Source organism: Vulpes vulpes, chromosome 10, assembly GCF_048418805.1.
Source record: "Vulpes vulpes isolate BD-2025 chromosome 10, VulVul3, whole genome shotgun sequence".
NCBI classification, from domain to species: domain Eukaryota; kingdom Metazoa; phylum Chordata; class Mammalia; order Carnivora; family Canidae; genus Vulpes; species Vulpes vulpes.
The window spans coordinates 31,891,341-31,913,592 of NC_132789.1; the positions used below are offsets into that span (position 1 = coordinate 31,891,341).

The 22,252-nt window shown below is 46.5% G+C and overlaps 1 protein-coding gene across 1 annotated transcript in view; it reads right to left on the reverse strand.

The window, feature by feature from the left end:
* Positions 1 to 22,252, reverse strand: part of LOC140594330 (nebulin-like) — an 82,433-nt gene that overhangs the window by 36,864 nt on the left and 23,317 nt on the right. The window contains exons 6-7 of the mRNA XM_072725269.1: positions 21,526 to 21,637; positions 14,284 to 14,388 (exon numbers count right to left, since the gene is read on the reverse strand). Coding sequence (XP_072581370.1) covers positions 21,598 to 21,637 — 40 coding nt within the window. The 3' untranslated portion in view covers positions 14,284 to 14,388; positions 21,526 to 21,597. The remainder of the gene's footprint in view (positions 1 to 14,283; positions 14,389 to 21,525; positions 21,638 to 22,252) is intronic.

Genomic DNA, 22,252 nt, shown 5'->3' on the forward strand with positions numbered 1-22,252 from the left:
AGGCGACAGGAGCCTGTCCCCAGCCCTGACAGGGTCTAGAGAGGATGAAGAGAGCTGGGAGTAGAGAGAAGGTGTGAGGGAGGGTAGAAGAAAGGAGCAGGGAGGCACTCCCTCCAGCCAGGGTAACGGTATTTACCCTTGGATGGGCTTTATTCCAGGTCCCTAGACCATACCGTAGATCAATCTCAGAACACTCAGCATCATGAGTTTAATTCCTGTCCATGATCCATCACACAACAGTATAGCCACTCTGGAAAGTTCCTTCAGCTCCCTATCTCTCAATGCCTACATTGTAAACCATGGGTTATAGCCCCTGCTTCCCCTCCTGATGGTGCGACTACAGGCATTCCAGCAGTGGGCTGTTACTTGGCCTCCAAGAGCTCTAGAGCATAATTTCCATATGAAGGCTGAAGAGGGAACTTCCATCCTTCCATGCTGTGGAGACATCCAAGTCCCCTGTCTAGATCCATCCAAGACCAGACGTCTAACTCATTCTGTAGCCGTTTGAGTGCTGCATACCTACAAAGCAATCGTGAAGCATCCAACCATCACTGTGCCCAAGGCTCTAATTGAAGACAATCCTATTTCGCCTCCTAACAGCACACTAGTGAGTAGGTGGTATGGACATTTCCACATCTCAGAACAGGGAACTGAGGCACAGAGGGCTTTCTGGAACTCTGTCAGGTACGTGCACCTTCTAAGTAGGATGAGAATCCAACATAAGGCCTGCTCATGGTGCTTTGCTGCATTGCTTTAATGTCTCTGGTAAATCGGGGTATTTGCCCACAAAACCTGTCTGTGGGGGTATTTCAGGACACACCTCAATGCAAAGTCTTCCTAAGTGCAAGTTGGAGGCATGACACTCCATGAGGCAACAGTTGTGTAGGGGGAATAGAAGGCTGAAACAAGAGTCAATTTGGACTAATCCCCCATGGACTTCTGCCCACTAGATGCCAACACTGCTTTCTATTGCTATGTATTTTCCAGGAACCCGTGTGGGGGATCAGAAAGAAGATGCGAGGTCCACGTCAAAAAAGAGGAGATTTAAGAAAGCGCCCTTCTTTCTGCACAACCGGAGAAAACCGATCAGTGACACAGAAGAAGGTTTGTGAGAATTTACTCATTAAGTGGATTTAAGAATAATTCTTTCACTTCTGACGTAGAAATTGCAGAATACAAAATGTAGTGACACATTTTTCCACGATTTCAAATGTACAAATTTTCAAGTCGATCACCTTACTAAAACCATGGAAGTCAACATGCATTTACAAGTGTCATCTGGGCACCCATGTTCGTGACAGCAGACTTCCTAAGAGCTAGAGATAGGCACAACCCTCCAATCCAGAACGGATGAAAGGACATCTAAAATGTGATATGCACAAAACATAATGTGACTCAGCCATAAAAAAAAACCCCAAATGGCTCAATATGCTACAAAACGGAGAGACCTTGAATAACCAATATGCTGTTCGAGAGAAGACATGCGGAGAAAAAGTAAATTACTTGACCGCACTTAAAGGATCAAATTAGAGTAGGCAAATTCATAGACCCAGAAAATAGACACTCGGATGGCTGGAGGCAGGAGGTGAGGGGAGGAGGAACATTCATCTCTTTATGGGTAGGGAGATTCCTTAGGATGGAAAGGTTTGGATGTAGATCAGATGGCAGTGCTAAGTACACAGCATCAGGACTGTAAACAGAGCTGCTGAGCATTACTTACTTATTAATAATAGCATCAACACTACGTCTATTTCAACCCACAAAAGTAACACTCCGAAGGAATAGAGGACCATGTACATAGCAGTATGTGTGAAGGCATGGAAGCTGAACTGGTCCCGTGACAGGTGAAGAAGTGGGAAGGTGGCTGGCCTTTACAGTGGGAAGGATGACTCAGGGGACAGTCATGAAATGCAGAAGGCATCGAATGTTTCACATTTTGAGACTGACAATTGCCCACTATATAGATCCATTTAGCTTGAAAGCAAAGTCCAGATTCCTTTTCCTTCTTGCTCATCTGCTCTTCATTTCTTCATCCATCGAGGAAGTTAGCCCAACAGCAGGGCGGGTCTTGCTTGCTCACTGTTCACACCTGTGCTCTGTGTCCCCGTTTCCACCTCAAGCAAAACTCCCCTGCCCCTCCTGGGCAGCAAAACCAACATCCTGACAGATACTGTGTGTCCTTAGATCCCACGGAGGGACCAGCCGAGGACGTTCCCATGGACGAGGCACAGGAACGGGCCTCATCTCCCCCTGAGGTAAGCTGGCCTCTCTTTCTCTGAGAAGGAAGGTTGCTTCATTGGTTTCTACTTGAAGGTACACAGGACAAAATTTGGATAATACACCTGAGGGATGAGACAAGCAGTCTCCTTTGTGGGGAGAATGGTGAATGAAAGACTATTTCCAATGACAGCAGACACAAAAAGGGGGATGTAACAGGGCAGCCTCACTTACAAATTTTGTGGCATCCAGCACCTTCAACAGCAGAAAGTGTTTCCCTCTCAAAAAGCATTTTGGATCTGTTGATCAGATTGGATTTCAGAGATCTGTTACTGAAAGCTCAAGCATCTTTAACAGGGTCCTTCCTCTTTCACTGGAGCGGGGGAACACTGACTCAACCTTTGGACTCCACCCAGTCTCCTTCAGTTCTCACCAAACAAAAGAGATCTGCAAACAGGGTACATGATGCTGTGATCCTCACTGTTTTCCTCTTTTCTCCAATCGCAGGTGGATGCTGAGACTAACCAAAACTGTATGTATTTCAAAGTAACCTATTTGGCAGTGAAATCTCGTGTCAATACAAGTCTGGCCTCTGATCCCGGATTCCTCCTGGGAATGAGGGTTGGGGTATGGTGAGAGAAAATTGTCCACTAAAGCTGTGAGACCATGTTGTACAGGGCCTGGAGGAACTATGGCATGTAGGAGGTGATGGTTTGTGTGCACATGTGTCAAAGGTCGTCTGTGTCCACACTAGCGTGTATGTGTGTGTCTGCGTATCTATGTGGTATGTGAGTGTGTGATTTCCCAGGGGGTATTCCCACACTTGCAGCACAATCGAGGGGTCAGCTTTCCAAAGTCATCTCATCACTGTGACACCCCTTACTTGCCCATCCCTCCCTCACCACAGCTATACCTGGAGGATGTTTCCATTTCCTTTCCTGAGAAGGAGATGGTGCAGAGATGAATGACCCAAACCCTTGACCCCCCACGTTGACAGCCAAGGTGGGAACCCAGGGGTTGGTCCGAATGGCTCTGGGCGATTGATGCGCATTAATCACTCAGTCATGGTGTCATCAGCTCTCAAAGTAGGCAGCAAAGGAGATCCAGCAGCTGGGTCCTTCTTTCAAAACACTGATTCTACCAGAGTCCCCTACATGGCCCAACATTACACAGAGGCCTCCATGGTCATGTAAACAAGCGCAGCTATAGGTGTCCATATCAATGAATTGGGCCTGTCACTGGTGTTGAGTGCACATAGGAAAGGCCACATATTCCTGGAGAGCCCACAGATCCTGGACAGGGTGAGGCCCCATAGAGGGGAGCGCAGTCCGTACTTCCTAGCCACACACATGCACACACTCAACTCCTGTCCTCATCCTTCCAAACTCCCTCACAAGTTCCCAGGCAGCCCCTCCAGCATCCTCACGCTGGCTCTGTGTCCTCCTAGCTCCAGTTGAGTACCTGACACAAGAAATTCCCAACTCAGAGGCGGAAGAAGAAACCTCAGCTCTCTCTCAGGTAAAGTCATTTTCTGCGCAGGAAATGCAATTGATGCTTTCTTTCCACTTCCAAGGAATTAATTTCCTTGGCACTACCAATTAGTCCCGAGTTTCAATCACCCACTGATACCATATTTAGAGGGGCTTTAAGAACCATCACCACTGGTTACACAACAAATGGTATCAAGCATTTTCTAGGACATCCTTTTCCTTCGTGTCACATAGCTTGTTTGCTGAACAAAATGGAGCTATGAGATCTGACATTCAAATTTGGAGCCTTTCCTGCAGGTCACATTTACTACTTTTTTGCGATCTTTGACTCAAGGACTGTACTCCAAGTCACTTGCTAATGTCATCAAGAGAACAAAAGACATGTGCAGATGTGCACAGAGGGATGCGATCCTCATAGTGTTTCCCTTTCACTAACTGCAGGACGAGGGAGACCAAGATGGTTTCTTTATCAGACACTTCTCGAGGAGGAATGTGACTGATGCACAAGGTAGGTCTTTCCCCTCTGCTTTGGACCGGAGAGCTTCCCTGATCCTGGGTTCCTACTGCGATTGGAGGGTGGGGTTGTGGGAAAAAATGACTGTCCATTAAAGAAAAAGGATGACTATGTTCTACAGACTCTGGAAGCAAGCAGGTCATTTAGGTATTGTGGCTTGTCTGTATGAGGGCTGGGGGTTGGTCCTATGTGAGTGGATGGACGTGGGTGGCTGTGTGTGTCAGTGCGTTGAGTGTGTGTGTTCCATCGCGAGACATGTCTCAATTATGCAAATCAACCCAAGTGTCCAGTTACCAAAAGTAAACCTCACCGTCACCAGGCACACTGCTTAGGTTGCCACATTCCTCCCTCACCACAGCTGCACCTGGAGGTTTGCTTAGTATTCCCTTTCCTCAGAGGGGGATGAGTCAGTAACAAAGGGCACAACATCTGTCCTGGCTGGGGATGTGTCTCATGCAGGATCCAAGCAGAGAAGATTCAGGAAGATATTTCAGAGGATTTCCTAAGAGCTTCATTAGCCTTAAAAATAATGCTTTCAACTTATAGGCCCACAGTGAAGTGTGAGGGGTAAACAGGAGCTCAAAGGAAAGCATTGTCATTAACTTGGTGCCCAATAGCAAGTTGTTGCAAATCGCCTACATGGCCTGGGCCAGGGCCAGGTAAAAGTACGCCAGTGCTCATGACAGGTGCCCCACACCCAGTCACAAACTTGCCACTGGCTCTGTGGCTCCTGAGTGAAGGGATCCCCACTGACCTGACGGACACGGGTATTTTGCAGAGAAAAGGACGACTGGAAAGAATTAGGACTTTCTTGATGTAGTCCTTGTTAAAACCCAGGGATGTCGGTCGGTTGAAAGCTTCTATACTCGATTTTCCTTATGATGAATGATTAGTGAACAATTCTAAAATGGAGCCGAGTTTTCCTTGGATTGAATGAGCCTGCAGCAAAGTGTCTTTGAGTCAATTACCATCTTATGGATGAGCTGAGATGCAGGTAGGAGCGGTGCCTGTTGAACCGGAGCAAAGCAACGGTCTTGAGGAGGTCCACAAAGCAGTGGAGCTTTGCTGAACTTCAAAGCGGTCCCGGGCTCACAGGACTCTGTCAGTAACACGTCCTATGCGTTTGGGGTTTACCCTCTTTCAGAAAGACTATTTCATAAGGATTCGATTCCCTGTAGGAAGGAGTCAGAGGCAGTGTTTCTACGCACTTTCCTGCGCCTCTCCTTGGACTTCCTTCCTCCAGCAATAATCGCCTGGCATCAGCTCGGTCCATCTTGATGACCTACCTGCCAAATAACATACAAAGCCCCAACTTATCTACATCCTCAGGAACACTGCTGTGGCTTTCACTTTCGGATGCCTTTTCATTCTGCTCCCTGTTGAAGAGGGTATCCTTTTCCCATCCTGTGGTCTCCTCAAGGATTAACAAGGCATGAACGAGTGAATTTATTTTGGAACTCTCTATTCTGCTGCAGTGTGCCCCTACTTTTATGCCAGCACCGTGCTGCTTGCCTAGCACAGCTGTCTCAGGTACTTTGAAGTCTGCAATAACCAAGCCACCACCTTCTTCTAGTTTCTCAACAACGTTTTGGCTATTTGTGTTCCTTTGTGGTGACTTTTGAATTTTAGCAGGTTTTCCATTTTTTTAACGTGACATTGTGACTGAAGGCTGTGACATAGCCTCTGGGGGCCATTTATCCTGCAAACGAGGTGTTCACCTCAGCCTTTTAGTGCTCAGTGGGCTCCCATAGTGCCTGGCACCTGTGCGTGTGACCAGGACAACCTACACGTGGATGTTGCTAACGGGCCAGCAGTTAAAGCAAGAGGAATGATCAGGGGTTATGTCTTGCTCGTTGTTGGACGCTCGTGCTCTGCAGTCCAAGGGGAGTCTGTCTGTAGTCCACCTGGCACAATCATTAACTCGATAACTACATGAAAACAATTACAGAAAATAAACCCTCCAATTGCTCACTCACCCTAGCCACATGTCAGGGGTCTCCACAACTGCTGGAATTTCATGTGCCACAGTTGGAGGGGAACAGTGTAAAGGGCGAGTAGAACGGACAGGATGAAGTGGATTCCTACAGCATCTTGGTCTCACTGCAAAATTCGAAACTGTGATCCCTGCCCCGTCTAAGGTCTCTGACTCCCCCAAGCCCAGTGCACATCTGAGAACACACCAGAAAGGTCAGGGAGGTTGACGCCTCATGACCCGCAGAGAACTCAACTAGAGTAGGATGAATGGGTGAGCCCCTCCCTCCAATAACCGGATTGCTCATGCTTGTGTTACTACAGATTTGTGTCTGGAGAGCATAGACGGCTCCAGCAGTGGGGAGGAAGACTCGGCAGGTAGGGAACAGGGCTCTGGTAGGGTAGTGGCAGAGGGTTCCTCAGACCCTGGGTGTGCCTCTCCTACTCTGGAGAATGGAGAAGGTGGGCAGGAAATCAAAAATGAAAGGGAAATACTGGCTAGCAATCTGATTCGTTCATCTCCTATTTTACTGATGTCATAGGACCAGAAATTGTGTCCAGGGGCCTTCCGTGTGTGCCGCATTTCTAATCCCCCTCCCTGGGTTTGCTGTCTTAATAATCGATCCCATACAATGTGCACTTCCCACCCTTCTCTGCTGCCAAAAGTCAAAGCTTGGTTTTGTTGCCCAGCACCACTCGGCAGTCGTGTGGCACAGATTAGGTATCTTTCTTGTCATTGCCCTATGATGGAGATGGCCTGGCTGCCAGAGCAACCCTCTCCCAAATCTGAAGACCAGGAAACTAAGTTCTCATGTGAGCCAGGAGGTGCAAGAGAAGGAAATTCTGTCCTGTATAAGATATATAACATGTAATGGACCTTCGTGCTCCTCACCCATTTCCCGCATCTTGAAGTCGACTCCAAGAGTTGGGGATATTAAGGGACATTTCCTCTGCAGTCACTACATACACGCCTGGGTTGCTTAGGTCATGACAGCTTCACCACACAAACCAGTCTGTCATAATCAGGCTTCTATGAGCGAGAGGCCAATATTGAAGACCTGGAGACCCTCCTTGGCCACAGGGCACCTACACGCCTGTGTGAAGGTGTAGCTGGGCCTGCTTCTCTCTCTCTCTCTCTCTCTCTCTCTCTCTCTCTCACACACACACACACACACACACACACACAGTCTTTGCCGAAGCATCCCGCGGACCTGTCACCGGGCACGGCCTAGGCCTAGGCCAGAACATCTGCTAGCAGGGCTACAGGGTCACTGTTCTTCTCACCATCCAATTCTCCAGCCTCCAGCATAGGCCTTGTCCCCCTACACCCTACTTATGCCCACCCCGTCACCTGTCCTCAGACCTGCCCAGGGCCCTACCACCTTGCCCTCCCTGTAAGGTTCTGCGCCAGCCCTGGTAGGCACCATGTGTTCAGTGGGCTGCCCTGTTGGATATTTTCCAGCACTTCACTTGAATATTCAGGGGGAATTTGGACAACTGAGTACCCTCTCATTTCCACTTCTGCTCTGTATCACTTCTGGGAACAGATGAGGTTGTTTAAGGCGGGCTCGTGTGCCAAGGAAGATCATCTCGTCCCAAGAGCAAACACTGGCTATGTGGACGTGTGTGGCATCGTCTCATTCAAGTTCCCCAGCTATCCCAGACCAAGGTAGCTTCTCCTCACACACAGGGTTCAGGGGATTGACTGCGTGGGTGCCAGTATATCTCCTGCCAGTCCTTGCCTATCCAATATTTAAGAACAATATGATTGTTGGAGGATGGAAAGGGAAAGCAAATGGAGAGTTGTTAGGAGAGGAGGAAGGGGAGTAGGGAGAGAGAAAGGTCAAGTCCTGGTCACAAGGTCACAGGGACAGTGACCTCCCAGAGGAGGGACAGCATGACACAGACATCATTCCTAGGCATGGAGAGAACCCACGGGTGGGACACGCAGCTGGGAGACGAGAGACCCACTTCCACCCTGTAGAGATGAAGGGAGGCCCCAGAGTGCAGGGAGGTCCCAGAGCTGAGGACCCATCATCTGTAGGTCAGAGTCCCTCATCCCAAGAGGAGCAAGCCATGGGTTCTCACGCCCGCTAACTTTCCATTTCCTTTCTCATGGCCGCGCCCACCTCATTGCTGCCCTGCCCAGTGGAAGATGACTCCATGGATACCGGGGATTCACGTGAACGGGGCAACATTGTGCCTGTAATTAATTCAATTCCTCCATCTCTCTTTCAAGGCCTCTCTCTGCTGCCCATAAGCACCTCTTCCTAGCTCTTCCCCAGCTCCAACCTTGATGATGCCAACCCTGAAGACCATTGTCTGCTGCAGGCATTGAGTCTTGGCACCTGCTGTGTCTATGGAATGACGCTACAGCCCTCTTTACCCCGCCTTCAGCATCACACTGACCCTTCACCACTGAGTCTGGGGATCAGCCCTGAACAGCCCAGCAGGGAGTGGGGTGGGGTCAGCAGGGTGGAGTCCACCATGTAGGAGAGGCCTAGGGAAGGGGACCTGCTGGGTGACCCCATTCGGTGTCCCCACTCCCTGCTTGGGTGTCTGTGGTTAAGCCCGATTCTGCCTCCCTTTCAGCTCTCAAGAAGCATCCCTTCCACGGTACCTCCTCATATTCACTCTCCTCAGCCCCTTCTACCCAGCTCACCCCTGCTTACTCCCCAGTATCAGCCTGGACTAACCACTGGGTCCCCAAGCAGCTGCCTCTGCCCTCTGGCCCACACCAGGCAGGGAGTCTGCAGGAGAAGCCCCACCCTCGCAAGGCCAGCTCCCCAACTCTACAGTCCCTTTCCTCTCCCATGTTAAAGGCAGCTGCCGGTTCTGCCTTTCCAGCTACCGCCATTCAACCCTCACGGAACCCCCACGTGATGTGCCCACGGTCTCCCGCCTTCCCTAGCACAGCCCCGCTCCCACCAGGGTCCTGCTGACCCTCTCTCTGCTACCCGCCACTCATTTCCGCAGGCCCTTCCGGCTCTTCCAACAACACCCCTGCAGGCTGGGCCTTGAGGTCACCCCTAGAGACACCACTCCGCCTTCCCAGCCTCTCCTAGCTCCACTAGAGCTCCTTCCCATTCAGTCTGGCCCTTCGAGGATCCCCCAGCCACAGGAAGGCCTTCGTCACAGTCACCGCCAGCCTGCCCCCAACACCACAACTGCCCAACATGGAAATTTCCCTTTGGCCCTGGAGCCCCTGCCCAGCCCACTGCCTGGCCATTGACATGCAGCCACACAGAGCCTCCACACCTGGCAGCTCTCTCCAGGATGGGAGCCTGGCCCCTACAGCCCCAGCCCAGCCCCAGCCAGATTTACCTGGGCCCAAACCTAGGACTAGCCTTGGGTGGGATCATACAGTCAGCCTTTGGGAGGCCTCTACTCACAACTATTCTGCGTGATGTCACCAAAGTGCTTCCCCTGCTTCATTTCCTCTGGTGATGGGGATACTTGGCCCTGGGGAGGAGGGCGCAAGTTGCCTTGCAGTGACACAAAGGACACCCGCTCTAGATGGAAGTCTCACGAATTCCAGAGCTGGGCAGAAGTGTTATTAGGAGAAGCCACTTTCCAGTTCCCTCAGGCAAATCATTAACACGGTGCCCGAGGCCATTTCCCCCACTTTGACTGCCCCCAGCAGGGACACCACCATCCTGCCTGGGCTTGTCCAGGAGTGGCCAGACTCCTTTTTCCCTCTCTCCTCAACCATCCTTGTTAAGGCTTTGACTTTTGGGGACAACAAACAGCCTCGGCTTTCCCCTCCCCTGAGAAAGCTGGGTCTGGGTCACATGGAGCACTCCGGGAGGCCCCTGTGAGTGAGCACTCACAGCAGCAGCACTCGCTGTTACCCATCAGCATGTCTCCAGGTGCAGGTGTCCCTAGAGGGTCAGAGCAGTGAGTGCAGAGCAAGGAAGAGTCCTGGTGTGGAGTCCTGTCAAGAAGCAGCATTTGGATTAAGAAACCATTTATGGGGACTTGCACTGGCAACCAACTCAGATGCCATTCTAAGAATTCAACTAACTAGTGCAGCAATCCGCTGCGTAACCAATCCCCGTGTTCAGGGCATTCCCTACACGAAACACTACACGGATTCAGAAAATCATCATCGGGGTCATGGAAAAGCAGCCCGGGCCGCTCACAAATGCAGCTGGCCAGGGCTGCCCTCAGCCCTGATTCTGCATGCCACAGCCACCTCTCAAGCAACAAGTTCCAGGACAGCTGTGCCCTTGTAACAGGGGCTGAGTTAGGGCCCTGTTCTGAGAAAAGCAAGTTAGGAAAACGACCTAACGTTTCTGTCTCATCCTTTGTTTAACAGGCACTGTGCTAATGCGGCCATAGCTCTTATTCCACATTTATTCTATCACTTAATGAGAAATCTACCTAATTGGCAAAGCCGATCAAGGAAGAGAAGAAATGCTGAAAGGCCCCGTGGGAGATTGTGCGGATGGTACGAAGGGACTGCTGCTCACAACCACATCCCTGCCCAGGGTGGCTCTGAGCCAGCCACTTTCACCTTTTCTCCTTTCTCGCTTCTGACCCTGGAGGCACTGAACACAGCCAGCCTCACTTGAGTCTGGAGAGGAGAGATCACTAAAGCTACACAGCCCCTCACCTGAGTCAATCCCCACTTTCTGGGGTCCTGAGGGCAAGGATGGTATCCTGGGCAGTAGTGAAATCACATACCACCTCCTGCTTTATCCACCGATTTGTCCTAGCAATTGGGGAAACGTTACCCCTTCCAAATTCAGGCAGGGGAGAGGAAAGATCTCTTCTCCCAGACGGGAGGCGTTTAGTGGCCACCCTGCAAACAGGTGGGCCCTCGGCCGCCGGAGCCAGGCCGCCTGCTCACTGCGAGGGCAGGTCCCCCGGGGGAGGCGCAGAGACAAGACTCCCCACACTCTGTGGGGATTTTATTTATTAATTTATGAGACACACACACAGAGAGGCAGAGACACAGGTAGAGGGAAAAGCAGGCGCCCTGGGGGAGACTAATGTGGGACTGGATCCCAGGACCCTGGGATCACGTCCTGAGCCAAATTCAGATGCTCAACCACTGATTCAGAGAGCAGACCACAGATGGAACCTGGCTTTTCTGAATCTCAACCTCTTCCCCCTTCATTGCAATTACATTGTCAGTGAAGAAACCAATTCACAGCTTCTAACAGGTTGAATGACATAGGAAGGGGCCTCCATTCCTTCTATCACTCATGCTCAGAACTCATGGGTCTTCAGAGTTGCTCTTCACTACCCCACTGTTATTGTCTGGACCATCATTCTCCAATAGCTGTGCCCAGAGCAGATTGGGAGGATCCTTCAAAAGGAACAAAACTAAAAAGAGAGACTTCTCCTTTTGGGTCTTCCATGAATTGGGGCTGTGGGCACTGGTTCACATTGGCCAAAACCTATATATAAACGGATGTCTGATTGAACTGCAACAAAAGAAGAAGATATGGACATGCAGTTCAAGCCCTGTTAAGATCAGTGGCTTCAGGTGAATTGCAAAGAGTAGCCTGAATTTCTCGGGCTCTTTCTCATTGAGAAGACACATGTCTGCCTGCCTGATTCCAGAGGCTGTCCCAGGATCCTACTCATAACCATCACTTACCTAACCCGATACAACCTCATGTTTTGGCAACTAGTACAAAAGATCACTGGCTAACTCATCGGTTGGGAAAAGAGCGCGCAATACAGTGTGGAAGCTGCTGGACAACAAGTCTTGTCTGACCCCACACCCCCTTCGGAAAGTCCCGAGTCTCTGACAGTCTGGGTAACTCCTCACCCTTACTTTCCTTATTTTCTTTGACAATGTCACACGGGGGGAAATACTATCATTTTCACTGTTTATTGATGTATTCCTCATACAATTTTAATGATTATTAATAGAACCATGAGTTAATATACTGGATTAATGTGATTGGTTTTGCTTTTATTTGTAAGGCCTTTTACATACTAATATCCCAAATTGCAAAAAAGAAAATAAATAAATAAAATAAAATCCTTAAAATAAATAGATAGATAGATAGATAAAACTCAAGGAAGCAAACGAAAAGCTGATTGGGAGGAGAAAAAAAGTAAACAATCTTGTGGAGCCCAAGACTTATTAATGTACATGGGAAGAGGACAAAGATTTAGTTTCTAACTCCAAGCATCAAAATACCTTCTCCATGAGGCAGTCCTGAAATTTTATTTTACAATCTTGATCTTTGTGCTATTTCAAGAGATGAAATCTCTTAACTTTAAGAATAGCACAGAAGATTCATCCCATTTACACAAGATGAGTACTTCTCTGAGCAGTCTGTTTTCAACCTCAAGTCCTTTGGGTAGCTGAACCAACCCATAACTAAAGCGGTCTTTTCTCTGACATCGCAACTTTAGTTTTCACATGAATAATCCCATAAAATTGCTTAGCTCCACTTGGGGGGACAGCCACCGTAGAAAAGCCAAACTCAATGCCAGATAACACCCTTGTGACATTGGACTATTTTGAAGGTTAGAGTTATCGGCACTGGTAGGAGAGAGGCCTAGGAGTAGGGTCGGGCTGTCCATTGGGGCGTAAGGAGCCCTGGGGCCAATTTCACTGTGTGACCACCCCAGAGAGGGGTGATGTAGAGAAGGCTTGTTCAAATTAACCTTGAAGTGATAAAGACTGGGGATGTCACAAGAAGACTAAAATTATTCTAGGCGATGGACTTTGAGGGTAGTATACAACTCTCTCAGCTTCTCTTTTAAGCAAAATGGTCTGCCCCTGGCCCCCAACAGCAGAGAACCAGTGCCTTGGTGTGTTGGCACAGTGCAGCTCTGAGCAGCACACATGCGCATTATACATTTAGGGAAGAGCATGCTAACTACCTTGGATGTTTCGGGAGATGCCAGCACTATGTGCTCAGCCCACTGGATCTCATGCCACTAGACACCAGGGGTGGGATCTACATATCTCACAGGGTCAGGGGACAAGGTGCTAGTCCAACTAGCAGACTCCTTTCAGCTCCAAATGAAAATTATGGAACTGAGATACTGTTTCAATTCTGCTGTTTCAATTCACATTTCTCTTTAGAGATCACTCTAATGACTTTAAGATGCCTTGAAGTCCTAGAGCAGTATATTCTTAAATTGAGGGGTTATGAGAGGTTGATGGGGCTTTTGTCTGAGTTTAAGTCCCAGTGTGCAGCCAGTCCTCTAGGGATTCCAGTTCTGGTAATGGGTGTAGTGCATCTGCAGGTGGGCTCTGAAAAATATGCTGCTAAGAACGGACTGTCTACCCTGAATTGATTCATTTCATATGTTTTTAAAGATACTATTTGTTTGAGACAGACAACAAGAGAGAGAGAGAGAGACCTTGAGCACAGAGGGAGACAGAGAGGTAGACTCCCCACTGAGCAGGAAGCCTGACTCAGGGCTTGATGACCCATGATATTATGACCGGAGCCACCCAGGCTCCTCTAGTTTCATATCTTTACCAACAGGTAATCTCATGATCATTAAAAGCCAGCTGCGTCCTTGATCGTGTGGTATGGGAGATGAAAGCCCGTCCCCTCCTAATTCTAACCAATGTGTCCTTCTCACGATTTAGGTGGTCAAGAGAAGAAAGGGAACGAAGCTTTTCTGAGTGTCTACTAAGAGCCCAGCTCTGTGCCAGGAATGTTATATATGATATCTTGTTCCACCTAATTTAATTATCATAATTCTTATCCATAGTCCACATATAAGAAAACAGAGGCTCAGAGATATTAAGTAAATTATATAGAGTCACAGTGGGCAGGTGACAACAACAGGATTTGAAACCATGTTTGGCTGACTCCAAGACCATGACTGTATGGATAAGTAGCAATGACTTCTCAAGAATCCCTAGCAAATGCTACCAAGGAATTATAAGAAGGGGTCCTAGTTTTGCTAACTGAGAGGACCAATGAGAAAAACAACAGGCTTTTAGCATCTCAGCATCATTCTTGGCTCCCGTGCCTGACTGATACTGTTGGTGCCTTTCGTTGTTTCAGTGGTGGTGTTTCCACGATCCATGTTGAGCCACCCGGGCACCCCAGGATATTCTTCTTTAACCCAGTGTACCTTGGTGCCAAATTCCCAACTTACCTCACTGACCATATCCTTTACGTCTTTAGCATGTTTCAGGGCTTTGGTCTGTTTCCCAGCAAGATGGTGGGGTCTCTCTTTGGTGGCACGTTCAACATAAAGATGCTAAATGATCAGAGAAGAGGGATCAGACGTTATAGAGACAAAACATTTGTTATTTAGTATTCAGTCATTTTCATTCGTTTCTAACCCTTAAATGGGAGTGTCTACTTGTTTTCGTCCTGATTTTTTCACGTATGATATGCATTTCTTTTCATTTGTTTCCCTCTGTTTCACATTTGGAAACACAGACACACACACCCGAGTCACCTAATACCCTTACTGTTGAGTGTGGCCTGATCTAAATCCACGTGATAAAGAATGGCGATGGAAGAATGAGAGGATTCTAACAAAGCTCTCAACACATTCTCCCCCCTTTTTGTCTGAATGCATAAAAGTGGTCACGAACAATAGATGGGAACTACGGAAGGAATCAAGCAGTTCGGTCCACAGACCATTCATCCACCCAATGACGAAAGTTGTACACGATTTAGAGAAATAGACGTGGTATTGCTTGCTTAGGTAAAACACAGCCACAGTTATGACGGCCCCAAGGAGAACTGCTTGAAGTGAAGGGCCACGAGGCTGCATCAGGGACAACCAAGTGTGACAATCTGTTGCTGGGCTGCAGTGGGCAAGTATACATAACTACCCACTGTGATGCCAGCGCTGCAGGTTTGTGAGGCTCTGCTTATGAATCTCACCTGACCCTGAAGCTTCTGCCCTCGCCTGGCTCTTCAAGGATCAGGAGTATCAGGAACTGAGGTGAAGACTGATCCCTGCTTTTGGCCTGCAGCCCTGTACACTAGCTGGACATAAAATAGTCATTCTCATTATTTCTGCTTTATTGGCACGTCATGGTCTCTGCTGAGAGATGCCTTTACTGCTTACTTCATAGAGAAATCGGGGCTTGTCCCACTGCAACAATCTTGGTTGCTGCTCAATAAACCAATAATATATTTCCTCCTTAGCCCTCCTTTGCTTTTCTCCTTTGTATCAAGCGAAGAGACATTCTGTAGCTTGCCCACGATTCAAGCCTCCTACTGTGTTCTTGGGTCCTGCTCTCCCCTGTCCCATTCTAGGAGCCTCTGCCAGAAATTATCCGCTTCCCCTCCGTATCTTCGACCTTCCTGTTTCTTCAGTCCTTCATCTGCAAACAAATTTTGCTCCCTTCCTTCACTAAGCCTTTTCCAATCTCTACCAGTGATTTTGTTTCTTTCTACCTTTCACAGCCAAGCCGACTACGTATTTCTTCTTTTTCTCCTTAATTAATTTCTCAAGGTAACAGTATGGCTTCCACGCAACCACACCAAGCTAGTCACTCTCCTTATTAGGACCGCCAAAATCTTCACAACGACCAAATGCAAGAATGGTTCTCTGTAGCAACTGAAACTGCTCAGCTGTGTCATTCCTGAAAATGTTCTTCCCTGCTTCCCATCCTGGTGCTCTCTCCTAAGTGGCCTTCCTAGGCTCTCCTCCATCTATGGTTCTGCCCTTCCCCAAGGCTGCCACTAGCTGGAGTCAGGGTTGGCTTCTTTTACCTGGTATGTTCTCCTTGGGTAATCTCGTCTGTTCCTGTGACCTCAATCATTAATGTGAGATGGAGGATTTCCAAATGTACATATCCAGTGTTTCTCCTAAGTCAGGCCCGAATTTTCAAAAATGTTCTGAACTTTAACCACGTTCAATGCAGAATTTTTTATATTATCTCCACCTCCAGCCCAAAGCTGCTTCCTTATCTATTTTCTCTACTTTGCTAAATGACTCCTTGATCTCTCCATCATGCAGACCACACACTTGGGGGAGTCATCCTAGACTTTTCCCTCATTCCCACAACAAATGATCATGAATTCGGGGCTCCTAACTTTGAGACAGCCTTTAAGTCTGGCCCACCTTCTCCTTTTTCGCAGATCCTGCCCTAGTTCGGCCTCCTATACCATTTCTTCTCAACACTTCTTCAAAAGCCTCCCAAAACACCTCCTCCGTTGGACCACTCATTCATCTTTCACAAGTCTGAGAAGGAGATTTCCTTAAGGCTCTGATCTAATCATATCTTAATGCTCAGAAAGAATTCTAATTCCACATATGAGAAAGGTCATATGATATTTGTCTTTTTCTCTCTGCATAGTTCACATTGCATAATGCCCTTGGGGTCCATTCAAGTTGTCACAAAGGGCAAACTTTCATTCATTCTGATATTTGTGGCTGCCTCCTACATGACACCACTTAGTCACTTGGCTCTGAAGGTCAAGGAAGCTTGTGCTCTTGATCCCATGAGACTCTCATAACAAAGAACACCCAGAAAGGAGCTCCTATCCCTGTCTGGGGGTCTGATTTTTAAAACTGTAACCAGGAGACACCCCTATAAGATCTAGCTCTGGTGGCTGGTACGGCTTACTCTTGTGGGTCCCCTAGGACTGTAACCAATGGAGAAAGAGTTCTTCAATAGCAACCACCCCCAGGGCATAGCAAGAGAAAACAGAGTCAGGAGCTCAGTCTTCCTGTAAAGGAGGCGTGTTAGCTAATTGTTGTGACTGCAGCTTGAGGGGCAGGCTTCTAATTAAAAATGCATCTTGGGCTGACTATAATCCTTTTCAGAGAATTTAGAGGGCATATTCTATCTTCGTCTTTAACCCTCTGCTGTGCTTCACAGTGCCAATATATCCTGGAAGGAAGATGTCTACACACCTGGTCCCTGGTTTTTGCAGCTGCCACAGGGGATACCCCTTGACTGACTGTCACTGGTAGCCTGGGGCGCTTGTATTCCTGGGTTCCACAGGACTATGGCAATTGGAAGGACAGTTCTTAGTAGGCTACCACCCCAAAGGCACTGCACAGACAGCATACTGGGGCATGTTCCCAGTCTTTCTGAGCAGGAGGCCTCTTTTCTTGTCCTAGATCTTTGGCCTGAGGGGTAGGCCTTAGGTCTGACACATCTAGTGGTCGATAGAGCTGCTAACAAGGAACGTAGGTTGTTGAATGACCTACAGTATTCATTCATTCATGAATGAATGAATGAATGAATGAATGAACACAGTAAGAATGTCAACAAAAAGATGGAAAATATAGGAAACTATGGAATAGAAGACACAGAGCTGAAGAATACAAAACTGAGCTGAAAAATACACTAGAGGGTTTCAACAGAAAATTAGGTAAAGCAGAAGATCAGGTAACTTGAAGATAAGACATTGGAGCTCACCTAATCAGAGCACCAAAGGAGAAGAGAATGAAAAATAAAAAGTGAAGATAGCCTCATAAGCTTGTGGATAGCATCAAATGGACTACCATTTGCGTCATAGGGCTTCCCAAAGGAAAAAGAGAGAAAGGGACAGAAATATTATTTGAAAAAATAACGGCTGAAATACTAAATTCCCTAACCAGGAGAAGAAAACAGACCTACAGATCTAAGAAGCACAGAGGGTTTCAAATTAGGGGATTCCAAAGAAATCAACACCAAGACACATACTAATTGAAATGTTAAATTTAAAGACAAGAAGAAACCATTAGAAGAACCAAGGAAAAAGTAATTCGTTATGTACAATAGAACACACCCCTCTCCCCGCTCCCCCCCCCACGTAAAAGTATCACGTATTTTTCAGCAGAAACTTTGCAGACCAGAGGGAGTAACACAATACATTCGAAGGGCTGAAAGAAAAAATCTTCTGACCGACACTAGTCTACTTGGCAAAGTTATCATTCAGAAGTGAAGGAGAGAGACTTTTCTAAACAAGCAAAAGCTAAAGGACTTTATCACCATTAAAACAGCCTTACAAAGGATGTTGAAGTAAAAAGAAAAAGCAAGAAAACCCCGAGAGATGCTAAAGAGATTTCTTTCAACTGAAAAGAAAGGGTGCTACTTAGTGATTAGAACACATATGAAGAATAGTTCTCACTGGAAAGGTGCATATGTAGTAAAAGACAAAGAATAAAAATAACTGATTACAATTAAGTAAGGGATACACAAAAGAAAAACATGTAAAATGTGACATCAAAAACATAAAACATGGGGGGAAATAATGTTGAGCTTTACAATGGGATCAAACTTAAGTTGTTATCAACTTAAATAGACTGTTGTAGAAGTTGCTTCACGATAGCCATAAAGCAAAAACCTGTAGGAAATATGCAAAAGATAAAAAGAAAGAAATACAAGCATACCACTAAAATAAAGCAAAGCACAAAGGAAGAGAGCAAGAGAGGAGGAAAGGAAGAGATAAAGACTATACGAACAGCCAGAAAACAATTAATTAAATAGCACTAAGCCCATAATACATAATCAATAACTACTCAAAATGTAAACAGACTAAATTCCCGACTGAAAAGACAGAGCGGCCAAATGGATTAAAGAACAAAATCTACCAGGGCACCCGGGTAGCAAAGTCAGTTAAGCATCTGAGTTTTGGTTTAAGCTCAGGTCATGATCTCAGGGATGTGGGACTGAGCCCCGAGTCAGGTTCCATGCTTGGCACAGAAACTGCTTGAGATTCTCCCTCTCCCTCTGCCACTCCTGCTCACGCTTGTTTGCTCTTTCTCTAAAATGGGTGAATAAATCTTTAAAAAAACAAAATAAAAAATAAGACCTATCGGTATGCTGCTTACAAGAGACTCACTTTATATGTAAGGACACCCAGAGACTAGAAGTGAAGGGGTAGGAAAAGATATTTTGTGCAAATGAAAACCAAAAGAAACGTGGAGGAGTAGCTATACTTATATGGACAAGACAGACTTTAATAAGAGACAGAGATGGGCATCATATAGTGATAAAGGAGCCAATTCAACAAAACATATAACATTTGTAAATATGCACCCAACACAGGAGCACCTAGATAGGTAAAGCAAATATTAACAGACTTAAGCAGAGAAACAGCAATACAATAAGAGCTGGAGACTCTAATTTCGCACTTACGTCAATGCATAGATTATCCAGAGAGAAAATCGATATGGAAACAATGGCCATAGAGTAGACCAGATACTTAAAAATATTCCATCTAAAAGCATCAGAATACACGTTCAAGGGTAGGATACTGAACAACAATGGGACAAAGAAGAAATCAAAAGAGAAATAAAAAAAAATCTTGAGACAAATGAAAATGTAACATACCAAAACTTACGGGATGCAGTTCTAAGGCGAAAGTTTATAACAATGCCTACCTCAAAAAACAAGGAAATTTTCAAACAAAACAAAACAAAACAGCCCAACTTTACACCTAAAGGAACTTGAGAAAGAAGAATAAATAAGCCCAAAGTTAGTGGAAGGAAGGAAATAAAGATCAGGGAAGAAGTAAAATACAAACTAAAAACACAATGGAAAAGATCGATGAAAGCACTGGTTCTTTGAAAAGATAAACAAAATTGACAAACCTAGACCTAGACTCACCAACAAAAAGAGAACTCAAACTCAGAATTGAAAGAGGAGATGGAATACTCCATACCACAGAAATACAGAGTATCAAAGAGATTCCTGTAAACAATGATGTGCTACACAAACCGGACAACTTGAAAGAAATAGATAAATTCCTAGAGGCATACAACACGCCAACACTGAATGATGGTGAACTAGAAAATCTAAACAGACCAATTACTAGGAAGAAGATGGAATCAATCATCAAAAACCTCCTAACAAACAGAAGTCCAAGATCAGAAGGCTTCATCGCTAAATTCTACCAAACATTCAAAGAATGAATACCAATCCTCTCAGTCTTTTACAAAATAGAGGAGGTGGCTCAGTATTTTATCATGCTCACGTCATTGTTCCAGTGAGGCAAGTGTGGGAGAAAATGAATTACTAAAGGATAGACAGTCTTCTTCCTCAATGTGGATGCACAAGGCCCACAGAATCCTAACAGGAATTGGGAAAAGGAGAAATGGAAGATTTAGATAATTCTGAATCCAAAGAGCCAAGAAAAATAAAGGTATTTCAGAGATACCAATATCCATCTCAAGTTACCATACAATGTTTTACAACGTGGCAGCTGGAGGACAGGCGCGCTACTTAAAGCAGTGGTTTCCAACACTGGCTGCATATTAGAATCATTATTAGAATCATTATGGAGCAGCTAAAAGCACGCAGATGCCTACACGCAGAGAATCAGAAAGTCTGCTGTGAGGCTGGGGAGTCAGAGCCCACTCAAGGGGAGTTTAGAAATACTTCCCAGGTGGTTCTAATATACGGCCAGTGCAGAGCAGCACTTTGCTGAGATACAAGAACATAGGCATTCCTGGCTAAGTGCTGGTGCCAGGGGAAGTGACACAGGTAAGCTTTCAGCAAAGCAAATGGGCTCAATTTAGCATTTATGAAAGCTAAAGAACTTATCACCCTGTGCCACTAGCTCACTAGGAGTGTAGGAAGCTGCCCAAGCCCACCCCCTAACTGCGGGCAACCTTTGGTTTGCCAGGACATCTTTAAGTCTAAGAGCATAAGTGATTCCTAATAGGCAGTCACTAAAACTATTGAAAATGGGGGGTCAGTCAAGTGGCCTGACTGCCAATGAGTGGCTTCGCTCAGTGGAGTCTGATGAAGCTACACGACAAAGACGAGTTGAATGAGAATGGCCAACTCATATGTAATAAGAAAAGCATTTACATTTGTGGAATGCCCTCGCCTTTACAAAGCACATTTAATCACTGGCCAACATGGGCATCTATTATAGCCAAGGCACTATGGGACACACATCAAAATAAGATGGGGTCCAACCCTCAAGGAATGAGGAATGGAGGGGAGAGCACGAGATCTATACCCAACTAGCTGCGATAGACTGGAAGCCTCGAGGCCAACTGAAAATGAAACAAAATAGTCCAGAATTTGGTGAGTGGGCCGCAGAGCAGGGAGCCATGAAAGACTTTTCAAATGGCACCACCACTGTTAGGGTTTCTGATGACACGGATTGAAGAGCAAGTTTTGAAATAAATTAAATAAATTTGGTTTGGAGACCACAACAATAGTGTAACATAGGCCTTTCCAATGTGTAAAATCAACTCTCAGCAGCTCCAGTCACAGGTAGTCAAGTACCAACATCCTTATCTTACCAAAAGGGGACACAATAAGGAAAATGAGGCAAAAGAGGGTCAACTGACTTGCTTAGTTAGACACGGTAGCCACTGCATAATTACATTAGATGGGAGACTTTTTTTTTTCTAAGCGCAGTTGCCTGTAAAACAGTCAGCAGAGGAATAAGTCACTTGCAGTGACAGGTTCAGCATCCTTACCTCGCTCAGATGTGTCTTCAGTTCCTGTACTTTTCTGCATTCTGGAGTGTCAAGCACCCCTTTGTATTTGTCTCACCTCTTCCTCGCCTTATCAGTGTACAGGTAGTTAGACCTAAAGAAAAACAGAAAACAGAAGCACAAGTTAATCAGTCATTGAAAGAATTATAATGAGGCTGGTGACGTGGCATATGGAAGCTGTGCCAGGGTAGCTATGCGTCGTGAAGGTGTGCACTCGCCCAGAGCTTGCGCATGTGTCAGCAGCGGACCGTGTCGGGAATGTCACACAGGAAGCAGCCCAGTCCCGAGGATCCGCAAGTCCTCCTTATATTAAATCTGTGTGGCAGAAACAGAAATATACCTGGCCAGGATTAAATGCAAACCAGGAACCAATAAGAGTAGTGAGACCTTCATGTTGATATAGGTTTCATTTTGCTTGAACACGTCCAGCCTATATTCTTAGTTGGCTTGCACTCAAATGAATCACAGCTTTTTAAATTTAATTCTGGGAGATCACGTGGCCTTGCATCTTGAAGAAGTCTGATTTGTAGATCAACTAAAAAAATGGCCTGAAACACACACATCAGAGACCACATGGCTTAAAAAAAAAAAAAGAAAGAGAGAGAGAGAGAGAGAGAGACCGACCACATGGCTGACATTCCTCCCGGGGTGCCACAGCCTGCCCTCTCTCTTAAGAAAATACTCAGCTCACTGACAGCCTCTTGTGTCT